At 38.8% G+C, this 13479-nt stretch overlaps 1 protein-coding gene across 1 annotated transcript in view; it reads left to right on the forward strand.

Annotated features, from left to right (window-relative positions):
- Window positions 1-1465: 1465 nt before the first annotated feature.
- The window catches only part of Iqcj (IQ motif containing J), a gene marked incomplete at its 3' end in the record, with an annotated part of 198837 nt that continues 186823 nt past the window's right edge, over window positions 1466-13479 (forward strand). Inside the window, 1 exon segment of the mRNA XM_008837465.1 lies at window positions 1466-1791. Coding sequence (XP_008835687.1) covers window positions 1783-1791 — 9 coding nt within the window.

Consider the following 13479-nt stretch of genomic DNA (forward strand, 5'->3'; position numbering starts at 1 on the left):
ACCATCATGAGTGACTCCAAGATGGAGAAAGGGCTGGCTGTGAGTGCAGGCATTCATAAGTAATCCTGATCTCCCCTGCAGGGTCCACAATGGGACTATCTGACAGGATCAAACTCTGAAGTAGAGTCTACCTGTCATTGTGTTCTGCACAGCACCTGGGAACTAACTCAGTAGGTATTTGTTGAATGAACGAGTAAAGCAAATGTCAGGGGAGAGAGAAGAAAAACTTCTGGTCAGGAAGGGTAGTGCACTGGGCTGTGAGGAGGGTTGGAAGGGCCTCAGGCAATATGTGTTTATTGGACATGCTTAAAGGTGAAATTGGCTTTCTTTAGCAGTCTGGCCATGAGCTTCCTATCAATAAACATAAACACTGGGCTGTCCTTGACCTCAGGAGTTAAAATAATAAATAGCTTAATTGGCCACCATTAATTCCACTTTGAATTTATTATACATAAGCATGGCCTTGGAAAGAATTACACCCACGCTCAGCCCAGGCATTTTATCTCTGAGCTACCCAAAGATGCTCCTGTAGTAAAACAAGTAAGACTGGCCTCCCACTGCCTTCCTCCCCTCTATAGCACATTTGCTATCAAACCTAGGTACATGGTCATTTGCAAGGTTGGATGGGTAGTTAAGCCACACAGGCTCAATATAATATGACAACATTCCTCATGGTAATATCATCCTTCTCCTCATTAAATTTGAATATAGATTGCCAGTGTGTGGTGCCTGCCGACCCTGCTCTCTATGTCAGGTCGAGTTCTTTAGACAAGGTGAGGTCCACATGTACTCCTCAGAAATTATTAGCCTGTTTGGAAGCCTCAACAAAATCACAGCTATTGTCCTTAAGAACTTAATTTGCTAAAGCTCTTTTCTTCTCACCCTTAATTATGGATGTATTTATAGGTGTGAGCTACCTGCCTGCTCAGGGATGTGCATAGCTGCATCTCTAAGATGCCACTTAATGACTCAAGGTTCGCCCTTAATACTATCTCTTTGCTTCAATTTAAATACTGGTACCCAGCTCAGATTCTGAGTATTAATATTTTCTCTACTTCTGCGAAAATCTATGTATAAGCCTTTTAGCATTTTATCTGGACTAGTAAAACCACAGTAGTGGTTTTACAGGAGAAATGAGAACTCTGTAAGTAAATCTATGTATTTATATGTGTAAAGTGCATTATAAAAAGGAGCAATAAATCCAGTTTTCTACATAAAAGGAATTAGATTTTCCAGTTTACCTCTGCACTGGGATTAATAAAATATGCAACAAATAGCTGATGGAACAATCCATTTGAAGTTTGTAAAGGCATCTGGGGAAACTGGCTGGAGTAGCCTTTTTATTTTTTTTTTCCAAGGATTTCTGTTTTTTCTTTTTTCTTTTTCTTTTTTTCAATTCAGTCCTATTCCCGAATGACTATCTTCAAATGAGCTCAAGCCTGTTACCTGCCCATTTCTCCGTTTCTGCGTGGCTGAGCAAATTCACCCAGAAATCCAAATTTCTCTTCATTTCCATCACTATCCATCTCCAAATTACAGAGAATTCATTCCTGAGTTGGAGAGGTGCCAGAAGTTTCTCATCTTGCTGTCTGTGGGCTGCCTTTTTCTTTCCCCTCTTTGAGGCTCTCTGATGCCTAGAGTGAGCTCAACTCCAAGGTTTCCAGCCACACACTCGTCTTGCACTCCCTCACAGTCACACCGAGCTCTGTGATTCTGAGGAATACCGTGTGCCAACCTCTGATTCAGTCTCCTTTTACCTGCAGGTGCTCTGCAAACTTCAAAATGCGTCTGGTAATGTATTTGCTTCTCTAACATGCCACTTCCGTGTGCACTAGATATAGCTGCTTGTTATTTCTCTTTTTAATTTCTCTTTTGAATAGCATGCATGCAAAAGACTGAAAGGGGGCTTCTAGAATAGGGGCTTAATTACAGGTCGGGTGTGTGAATGTGCATGCATGCTTGTTAATGTAGGCAAGTGTATAGAAATATGATTATGTACACATATGTTTGTGCAGGCAGATTTCACTAAAAGGATCTTGTTGAAAGCACTACTTTTAATGTAAAGCCAGGTTTTCTAATCAGATCTCTAAACATCTTAACACTAGCAGCAAGTACAGAAAAGGAAATACATTTTCAAATCCATACAGATGGCATATTTTAGATACCTATTAAAAAAAAAAACCCAAAAACCTTTCTTTAAAAAAAAGGTGTGTGTGTGTGTGTGTGTGTGTGTGTGTGTGTGTGTGTGTGTTTGTGTCTAGAGGAGGGGGTGTGGGGTTTTGAAAATTGGGAGAGAAAAGAGTTACCTGACTGCTGCATTAGAATTTCCACCCCATGTCACCTGCCTTCTTAAAAGTCAGCAATCGCTGAGGGAAGAGATGTGGCTGTGCTTCGCAGGCAGCCCAGGGGGACGTTCAGCTGCAGCGTTCGGCAGGCATCTTAGGTACTCTAAATATTAGCGCTCGAATGATAAGTAGTCGGAGTGAGTTTGCTATAGCCGAATCTGGCTATGTGTTTTGGCTTGTAGGAATCATGTTCCCACTGTACATTCAGGATGTGCCTGTGGTTATTGAACTCCCTGAAAGCGCACGTGTGGGCTCATAAATCACGTTACTTATTTGCTAGTGTTGAGTGCTAGATTCTAAAATTAAGGAATTACTTAGCAATTAATAATGCATTCGGCAGCCCTTGTCTCATTGGGTGAGATTTACATCCTTGGGACTTGCTCTTCTAGTTTCAGAGACAAATGATTTAAGGTTCAGGCTTAATTGCTATTTCAAATCCTTAAGCTGGGAAGATGCTTGCACTATTTTATTTAAAAGACTTGTTTTGAAGAGCGTGAATGTGAATGTCTAATTGTGCTGGTGAGCTAATTATGACTGTAATGTGTGGTATGCTCAAGGCAAACAACTTGTCTTGAGGACTGCTCACTTGGGTAACAGCAGCTTGCTGCCCTGTCTCTATAGTCTGATCATTTTTTTTTTTCCACTTTGCAGGGTGTTCTTGCTTTTTGAGATCAATATTTACTAATTGTTGTAAAGATGAGAAAACAGTGTAGTGAGTTGGAATCCACAAAGGAAAGGAGGTTGAACAAGCAATTTTCTAAGGAATTAAACAAAATGCATTTTCACAAGTGGGTTTTCTGAACGTAGAGTAGGTATGGCTATTTGAAAAATGGAAGTGTCTTAAATAGTAACTGGTAAACGAAAATGACTAGGTTATTATTAATGCCATCTTGTAGCTCCTTGTATATTTAAAATGAGGCAGTAAAGAGGCTAATTATTTTATATTGGCTAATCATTTTGCTTCATGATATTGATTATAATACAAAAATTGATATTTGTTTTCTTTGAATTAGGGACGATTATAAACTTCAGTAACACAGTTTATTGAGTTGTAACAATAAAAATGAATATTCTTAAAAGTCAATGTGAAAGATATCTTTCTTTTTTGCTTTTCCCATAACCTAGTGTTTTATCACTTACACGGTTGTTCACTAACAGGACTATGTGCAATTTTAATTATATAGCTTTTAATGTTGATTTTTAAATTAACTGTCTAATTCATAATTCTTCAGTAACACAGTTTATTGAGTTGTAACAATAAAAATGAATATTCTTAAAAGTCAATGTGAAAGATATCTTTCTTTTTTGCTTTTCCCATAACCTAGTGTTTTATCACTTACACGGTTGTTCACTAACAGGACTATGTGCAATTTTAATTATATAGCTTTTAATGTTGATTTTTAAATTAACTGTCTAATTCATAATTATTAAAAGTATTAGAGTAAAATGCATTTCAATATGTAGGGGTGGATCCCTGAAAGTGTATAGAATATTATGAGTCTTTAAAAACCATTATAGGCTATTAATGCTATATTTATATATTGCTCTCTGCATTACCGATTTTTATTTTAAGTACTGCTTGTTTCCAATACTGTAAATACACCCAAGATTGTGTCATACACAATGTAAGAATATTGCCTGTGAATGTAAATATCTTGATGAAGGTTTAATTGAGAATACAGGATAGCTGAAGATTTAGTAGCACCTTTATACCTTTATACTATACACTAATATATATATATATATATATAATAAAGACCTGTAAAATTTGAATGATTTGCATTCAATCATATTACAAAACACTTTCACCTTACTTTTGAAGTTGGCTATTTAGTGCGAAGTCAGTTTTATGGGTATAAAAGAGGTTTGATTTTTCCGAGGTTTTATGGCACTGTATGGTAACAGGCAAACAAACATTCAATGTTATTTAGTAGGAGATACCGTATGTACTGAATAGTGAAAAGAAAGACTGCCACATTTGCCATCTGTCCCTGGTTATGATTTCCTACATACTTTTAGATACATGATAGACCAGGTCTTTATTTTGTAAAACAGATTAGTATTACTCCCAAATTCACACAATTATCAGACATTTTCTCTGAAGCAACAATTTCCTCATTTTATGACTGAACTTGCTTTATCAAACATCTGATTTTTATGGTGCATATACAGTGTATTAAAAATATAATATATAGGCTGACCATGCCTTCATAGCTGAAAACCATCATCCTTTAAGTAAGCATTTATTAAGCATCACACTGTCAAATTGTCAAACTGTCTCCTGGCTTGGGATGAAAGGGTGGGTGGGGCAGGGGAGGTCTTCTCTACAGAAGTGAGAGAGGCTGTTTCTCCACAACAGTTGTGTCTGGAAGCACAGGAATCTTTAGCGTGGTCTGAGACTTAATGTTAGTTTTCATTTTTTCTACTTGGTTTCCAAATGACACAGTCTGTAGGGTCTTCCAGTAGATGAACAGTTGCAGTTGGCATGGGGAGGGAGGCCAGTCAAAAATTCTGGAGAAGGTAAGTCTTCACTAAGTTCTCTAAAGGAGCTTATTAACAGTAATTGATGAAAAGGAGAAGCATAGCCATTTGGGTTGGATGGGAAAGAAAATGAGAAAACGCGAACAGCAGCACAGCAAGGGAAAAGCGGGTGGTGGCGCTGTGTGGAGAAGCCACATCGCAAGTGACAGGAAGTGAAATTGAGAAACAAATTACAAGGATGACTTTGAAATGTTATAAATTAGTTTATTTTTTATTAAATACTGTGGAAAATTACTTAAGGAAGTGAACCACTTTCTGAAACAGAATCTCTCTCTCTCTCTCTCTATATATATATATACACACACATATATGTATACATAAAATATTTATTATTTTTTGAGCATGTCTTCTAGTTATGGGATAGAACATACATTGTTCATGTCTCCAGTCTACAGGTGAGATGTAGAAAAGTAATGAGCTTGCCTAATTTATAATGTATAAATGGAAGAGCTTGCGTTTGAACCTGCACTCCAGAACCAAATCTTCTGATCACTTATAAAAAAAAAAAATCACTGAGGCTCATTGCCTTATCTGGTATGCCTGGTCGTTTACTGGATGTGTCATTTGGTTTCTCTGGGAAGAGATGCTAAGAGCTTCAGTGGATCATAGGAAAGTAAAGATGGAAGGGATAAGAAGCAAAATTGGCCAGAGATTGGTTTCTCAGTATATGACAGAAGTTCCATACTAGGCAGAAATGTCAGGGCTTGTAAGTCCATCATGTTCTGTCACTGTCTGGGGTTTCTTAGGAAGAGCATGGTTGTAGTTCAACAATTGATGCATCTCCTGAATGTTCTACAGGTAGAGGCTCTCTAAAAAGAACTGCACTTCTTTTTAAGTCATATTTTGTATAATTATTGATGCATATTAGTTGGGCATATTGATGGGTTTCACTGAGACATTTCTGTACATGAAAGGTAACATGCTTTGGTTGTATCTGCCTTCCTGAGTGCCTTCTAACCCTTTCCTTCCCTCCCTCCTCACACCATTCCCCTCCTCTGCCCCTCTCCTAGTAGTTCCTCTACTAATTCAGGTTGCTTTTTAAAATTCTAGATAACACATGTGAGAGAAAACACACCACACTTGCTTTTCTGCATCTGACTTATTTTAATTAATGGGATGACTAGTGGCTACATCTGTTTTCCTGCAAGTGATAAAATTGTGTTATTTGTTATGGGTAGATAATACTCCATTGGGTATGTATAGTGTAGGTTCTTAATCTGTTCATCTGTTAATGTGTGCTCAGACTGATTCCATAGCTCAGCTATTGTGTACAGAGCCACAGTAAGCTTGTTGGGTATTTGGGTCTTTCGTATGTCTTTATACATCCTTAGGTTTGTGCCCAGGAGTAGTCTAGCTGGATCGTAAGGTATTTCTATTCTTGATTTTGTGAGAATTTCCACACTGATTTCCATAGTGACTATAGTAATTTACATTCCTCTCAACAATGTATAAAGGTTCCATTCTGCCCCCCATCCTCACCAGCATTTTTAATTTTTAAAATGTAATTGTCATTCTGATTGGATGAGATGGAATCACAATGTAGTCTTGATTGGCATTTCCCTGATCTAAAGATGCTGAGCACTTTTCTGATATTTATTGGTTGTTTATATTTCTTCTTTGAGAAGTGTGTATTCAAATAATTTTCCCATTTATTGAATGAATTATTGATTCATTTGTTAAAGTTTTTTAGTTCTTTTTATAGTCTGTACATTAGAACATTGGCAAAGATGTTTTTACCATTCTGTAAGCTCTTTTCCTGATAAGATCAAAATGGTCCTGTGTGAATGCAGCCATGGTATAGAGGCTGCGATGATCAGAGAGATGGGAGACGTGCTAGAAGGCCAGTTGGAGTTCAGATGCAAAGATATGAGGGCTTGAACTAAGAATGTAAAGAATGAGAAAGATAAGAATACTGTGAGTGTGTGTATGTGCATGCCTGCATGTGTGTGCATGTGTGTGGTATGTGTATGTATAACTGTGTGCATGCATGTGTATGAGTGTGCTTGTGTCTATGTGTGTGTGCATGTGTGTGCATCTGTGCGTGTGTGTATGTATGACTATGTGCATGTGTGTATTTGTGTGTGCATGTGTGTGCATCTGTGTGTGCATGTGTAAGTTTTTAATAGCTTTTTTTAGTATTTTATTTATTATTTTTATTTTAGTGTATGAGTGTATTACCTGCATATGTGTAAGTGCACCCATGTCATGCAGTGCCCTCAGAGGTCAGAAGGTGTTGGATTTCCTCAGAACTGAAGTTATTAGCAGTTGTTAGCTGCCATGTGGGTACTGGGACTCAAACCTGGATCCTCTGAAAGAGCAGTCAGTGATCTTAACTGCAGAGTCATTTCTCCAGTTCCTTGTGTAAGATTTTGAGATTTATTAAAGGAAGGGGTATCAAAAAGACAATACTAAAAAGGGGCTTAAAATGTCCTTTGCTTTGAAGTTTTTTAATCTGATGTAATTCTGATTTTTAATTTTTGATTCTACTAAATTATCCATGATAATATGATTCTGTATGTGGAAAACCTCAAAGATTAAAACAAAGGACTCTTAGAACTGAAAAACATCTCAGTCAAGTAGCCTTCTACAAAACCAACATACATTAGTATATACTGTTAATGAACTCACCAAGAAAAAAATTGGGAAAAAGATTCTCATATACAATAACCTAAAATGTACTGAGAAGTAAACATACTGAAGGAGGTGAAAGACCTCTATGATGAAAATTAGAAGACACAAAGGAAAGAAATTGAAGAGGACTCTAGAAGATGGAAAGACTCCTATTTTCATGGATAGGGAGAATTAATAGCAATCTAAAGATTCAATGAAAACCACATCATAACACCAATTATATTCTTCTAGAACCAGATAAAAATCTTAATTCATACAGATGCATGAAAGGCCTAAATAGCAGAAGCAATCCTGAGCTACAGATCCAGGGTAACAGAAACATCACGGTCTAAGAATATAAACAGTGCCAGGCGTGGTGTGTGGTGGCACACACCTTTAATTCCAGCTCTTGGGAGGCAGAGACAGGCAGATCTGCGAGATCAAGGCCAGCCTGGTTCACATAGTGACTTCCAAGGGGGCTGGGACAAGGGAGACTGTCGAAAACACACCATTGAATAGTATAGAGAACACACACACACACACACATGCACACCCACCACTCCCATGCATGCACACTGCACAGTCTCTCTCTCTCTCTCTCTCTCTCTCTCTCTCTCCCTCTCTTTCATACACACACATTCACACACTGATGCACCTTACAGCCAGCTGATCCCTTATAAAGAAGCCAAATACACACATGAAAGTAAAAGCAGCCTCTTCAACAAATGATGCTCGGGAAACTCAATATCCATAAGTAAATCATTGAAAAGCAGTCCCTATCTCCTACCCAGTATAAAAATAAACTCAGAATGGGTCAACAACCATAATGTAGACCCCAAACTTTGGAAGTACTAGGGGGAAACAGGAGAAACGCTTTGAGATATTGGCATGGGCAATGGTTTCCTGATTAGGGCTCCATTCATTGCAGTGTATACAGCAGGATATCAGATTTATTTCTTGGAGGGAGATCTGAGTGATGTAACCTTCTTGTCTGACAAGACAGTTTTTCTACAAAGTCCACCACAGAAATCCCAGGTAAGGCAGGCAAGCTAGACACCTATAGTGAAGAAGTGCAGAAGCAGTTCTCTCTCAGGTCCTATGAGAGCACATTGGGCATCTTAGAGTGAACGCTTCCTGAAGCTTGGCATTCTAGGTCCCTTGCCTATCTTAACCTAGTTCACAGAACCTCAGATTCAACACATCTCAAGCACTGCTGTTCATTTCCTCAAACTTTTCTTGATTTCAAATGTACTGTTATTTGTAGTTTTTTATGATAATCTTCTAAATAAATCATACTTTATTAAATATTTATATACTTTATATAATTATACTTTATTACATATTGTTATTTTTATTTTATGTGCATGCATGTATTGCCTGCATGTAGGTAAGTGCACCCGTGTCGTGCAGTGCTCTCGGAGAACAGAAGAGGCTGTTGGATCCCCTGGAGCTGGAGCTACGGACAGGTGTTAGCTGCCATGTGGGTTCTGGGATTTGAACCCAGGTCTTCTGCAAGAACATTCAGTGTTCTTAACTGCTGAGCCATCTCTCCAGTCTCATACTTTATTATATATTTAATAAATTATAGTTGAATTAAAATTTCAACTATAGAAGTACCTTTAAAGTACCTTTCTTTGACTCAGTTTCTAATAGAGGGTTTGAGTGAATTGTTACCATTATACTTCATTTTGCTCCACGTTGTCTTTGACATCATATTGTCCTGATCCCAACAAGCAAGGATCCTGTCTAATTCTGTCTATAGAAGGTCTATTCCAGCCAAGAGAAGGTCTCTGTTCACATTCATGGGGGAGATAAACCGGTCATCCCTGTTGTCATGAGCTGCTGATGCCTTCTCATAGAAGAATCTAATACACTGTCTTGTACTGCCCACCTAACAAAAGGACAAAAGTAGCTGATTTAACATGAACAGAGGGAAAAGGACTACATATCTTTTCAAATGAAGACTCATGCACTACATAATTGAAAACCCATCAAAAAAGAAATAACAGAAAAGCCTCTATGCTAAATAAGCTGTAGGAACAGAAATGAATAGTGGGTTTTATAAAGATTTGCAATGCAATGTGAGGGGCTCAAAGCAAATATTTAATTGCCCTTAAAACTGGATAACTTAATGGTCAAATTTGCATATTCTTTCAGGCTGTCATCTTTTATTGTACAGTGCAGGAAAAGACTTGCAGTATTATTGCATTAACATCATAGTGTACTCAAAAGGAAACTTTTTCTGGCTGAGAATGTAACTCAGTCACAGAGCACTGTCTACCATGCACAAAAACCTGGGTTCTATCTCTAACAGCAGAAAAAAATAATAACTACATAAATAAAATTATAATAAAGAAAACTCCGAAGAGCTAAACCAAATTAAACCCTCCCAAACCTACTAAATAACCGTGTGCACTGAGTTGTGCTTAACAAGCTGTGACAGGAAAAAGATCATTGGGTAACATGTTGTTTGTTTGCTAATTTTCTTTGTGGTGGGGCACAGATCTGGTAGCCATTTGTAACTAGGCCTTCCTGTCACAAAAATATAGGATCAGCATACTCTGACCTTCAAAGTGTGGAGCTTTCATAAGTCGATGAAAACCAATCCTCTTTCCACTTCTAACCTTACATATACAATAGTGTGTTTTGCTTGTTTCAACAGAAAAGAAATAAAACATGACAAAGGAATGAATCGTGAAAAATGTGTGAGGTTTTCTATATGGATTTTGGTGATTCTGTGCTTTATCCTCAGACTTTAGGGTAGAGATTTGCACTGCAGTTTCTGAGCCTTCATGAGAGTCTTATGAGGCTGGTGCTCTAGTTTACTACCCATTTTGTAGATGAGGGCACTATGGTACAGAGATTCAGCAACTTGTCCAAGGCCATACAGTGGGAGAGTGAGAATGGCAAACTGGGTTTGAACCCAGGCCAGAACGCTGAGCCTCTCAGTAGGCAGAAGCAGCAGTGGTGGTATGGTCCCATCCAGCAGGGTCCTCTGAGGTATTTCTTCTCCCTGCTTCTCTGATCTCCTTTATGGTGAAGAAATATGGTTGGAAATTCAAGAACCAGCACCAAATCTAGTCTTATGGATAGATAATGTGGTACTTACTGAGATTGAGGATATACGTTGCTAGTGTATTCTAGCAATGTATGTCTCTAAAATGGGAGTTCAGTTGCTCTTCCTCATTGACCCATGGCCCTCTTTTAAAGGTGGCATTGTTAATATTTGGCATTTGGAGACTTTAATTCTGCCTTAAATTTCAGTTAACATGGGACAATTTGAACTTATACATTTTTCCCCATTAACCAATTAGTGTTGCCCTTATTTGCATAGGTGTGGGGCCACCCACTGACGTATGGACAGCCTACCAATTGGCACCCCCGACAAAGAAAAGTGACTCTCCCCTGGCAGCCATCAACTACCAGTAGTTCATAAGCTTGGGTAGGGCCTCAGTAGCTCCTCCCCCATCCATGCTGGAACTTTTAACTGGCTTGATCTTGTGCAGGTCTTATGCAGGAAACCACAGCTGCCGTGAGCTCATGTGTACAACAGCCATGTCATTACTAGAAGACAGTATTTTGTCACACTATTTCCTACTCCACCCCTCAAGGTTCAAGGAACATAGTGAACTGAGACTTTATTGGAGAAAGCAAGTTGCCACTACATGCTACTGTATGATAGCATCTACATGATTAAGTGGACATGAACATGCTGTCTGAACAGAGCTCTGCTGAAGGAAGAATGTGGTATCACATGGCCTTTTCACATGGTCACTGATGGGGATGATCCTCATTGACCTTCCTTGCAGATCTTGTCTTTATTTTCTTATCTGTAAAATGGATGTTATGACAATTGGTTCCTAGAATAAAAGAAGCTTGGGGGGCTGGAGAGATGGCTCAGCAGTTAAGAGCACAGGCTACTCCTCCAGAGGACCTGGGTTCTGTTCCCAGCACTGACATGGCCACTAACAACCATCCATAATTTCTGTTCTGGGGAATCCTACGCCCTCTTCTGATCTCTGTGGGTACTGCATGACACAGGTGCACTTACACATATATAGGCAGAACACTTATACATACGCCCTTTTCTGATCTCTGTGGGTACTACATGACACAGGTGCACTTACACATATATAGGCAGAACACTTATACATACGCCCTTTTCTGATCTCTGTGGGTACTACATGACACAGGTGCACTTACACATATGTAGGCAGAACACTTATACATACAAAATGGAAATAAGTAAATAAAAAATTTGGGGATCAAGCATGCCTGCATACAAATCTGCTATCATTTTGGCTCTTTAAATGACTGTGGAATGGGAATAACATTTTTCTCCTTCATGTTGCTGTGATAAGATGCTGCATGTGATTAGCATATCATTATGCACATAAAGACAAAGTCATTAGAAGTATCTGGCTTTATACCAAAGCTTTCTAGGTTCAAATATGAGCTCTACCATTATCTGCTGTGTGACCTTGGGAAATTCACTTAAATTTTCTATGCCTTGATTTTCTTGTGTGTAAATTATGATAGTACCACGTAGGGTTGTTGGGAGGAATAGGTGACTTGATGTGGGTAAAGCACTTAGCTGGCACACAGAAAGCACTCCATGACTGCTAATCCCTTCTTCATGAAATTGAGTTCTCTTCAATATTGCTTCATAGAGCGAAGGGCCTCATGATTTGCAGTACACCTGATGACAAGTAGTTAGCATTATTTGAGGCAAGGTCTCCCTTTAGCCCCAGCTAGCCTGAACGTACTATGTAGACCAGGCTGGCTTCCATCTCATAGAGATCCACCTGCCTCTGCCTCTGGAGTGCTGGGATTAAAGGCGTGCATCACCATGCCTGACTCCATTTACTGTTTCTTGTTATCAAGGCCTATTTGTTTTAACCCAATATCCACTGAATCACTGATTTCATGTACCTCGGTGTATTAGTAGAGTTCCTTGTACAATCTATACATATATGTAAGGCTCTTACATCCCAGTGGTAGGGGAAGAGCAAATTAATACAGCTACCTCTAGCAGACAGTTTATAGTATTTGTCAATATCTAAATGCACACTTTTTGGTGTTTGATATAGGGTATCACTTTATATTACAGGCTAGGTTGGGACTCATTCTGCAGCATAGGCTGACCTCAAACTAGCAGAGGTCCTTTGGCTTCATCCTCCCAACTGCTGGAATTACAGGCATGAACTACCACACCTGACTGTGCATCTCTTTTGACTTACTGATTTTACTTCTGAGACATTTCCTGAAGAAGACCGAGGAGGTGCCTAATGAGGAAGAGCTCTTGTTCTGCAAGCATGAAGCCCTGAATGCTTAAGTTTGAATCCCAAGCAGCCACATAGTAGAGCAAGGCATGGCTGAGAATGTCTATAACCTCAGCACTGGGGTGCAGAGATGCATAGGTCCTGAGAGCTCCCTGGTCAACCCAAATGGCAAGTTTCCAGTTCCGTGAGTGACCTGTATCAAGATAATAAGGAGAGGTATAAAGGAAGACACTTAATGTCTTGCTCTGGTCTCCCCATGTACACAGCCACATCTCTCCCTCACATATATAAATCGCACAAGTAACACCACCCCTGCATCCCTCACAGCCTCCTGCCACACAGATGTATGCACAATTTCCCAGTTGTACTCACATAATTGAATGAATGTTTGGTGAACTCGCTGCACAATATTTGTGATATTAAAAATCTATAAGCAACTAAATCACGATCCAAAGAAAAATCCTTAAATAATTTATGTCATATCCATACAATGAACTACTGCAGAGGAGAATTTAAAATGGTTACACCCATGCATATGGATATAAAAAACTTGTAAGATCAGGGTTTCAGGAGAAGAAAAGCATTTCAAGAGCAGTCTGTAGCATGAGAGATATTTTTTGTGTCAAAATAGATATTTATATTCATTTGTTTGTAGAATCATAGAAAAAGCTCAAACTCCATGTGAGAAATTGTCAGTAGTT

The sequence above is a fragment of the Nannospalax galili genome, unplaced genomic scaffold (assembly GCF_000622305.1).
Source record: "Nannospalax galili isolate Female #2095 unplaced genomic scaffold, S.galili_v1.0 scaffold617, whole genome shotgun sequence".
Classification (NCBI taxonomy): Eukaryota; Metazoa; Chordata; class Mammalia; order Rodentia; family Spalacidae; genus Nannospalax; species Nannospalax galili.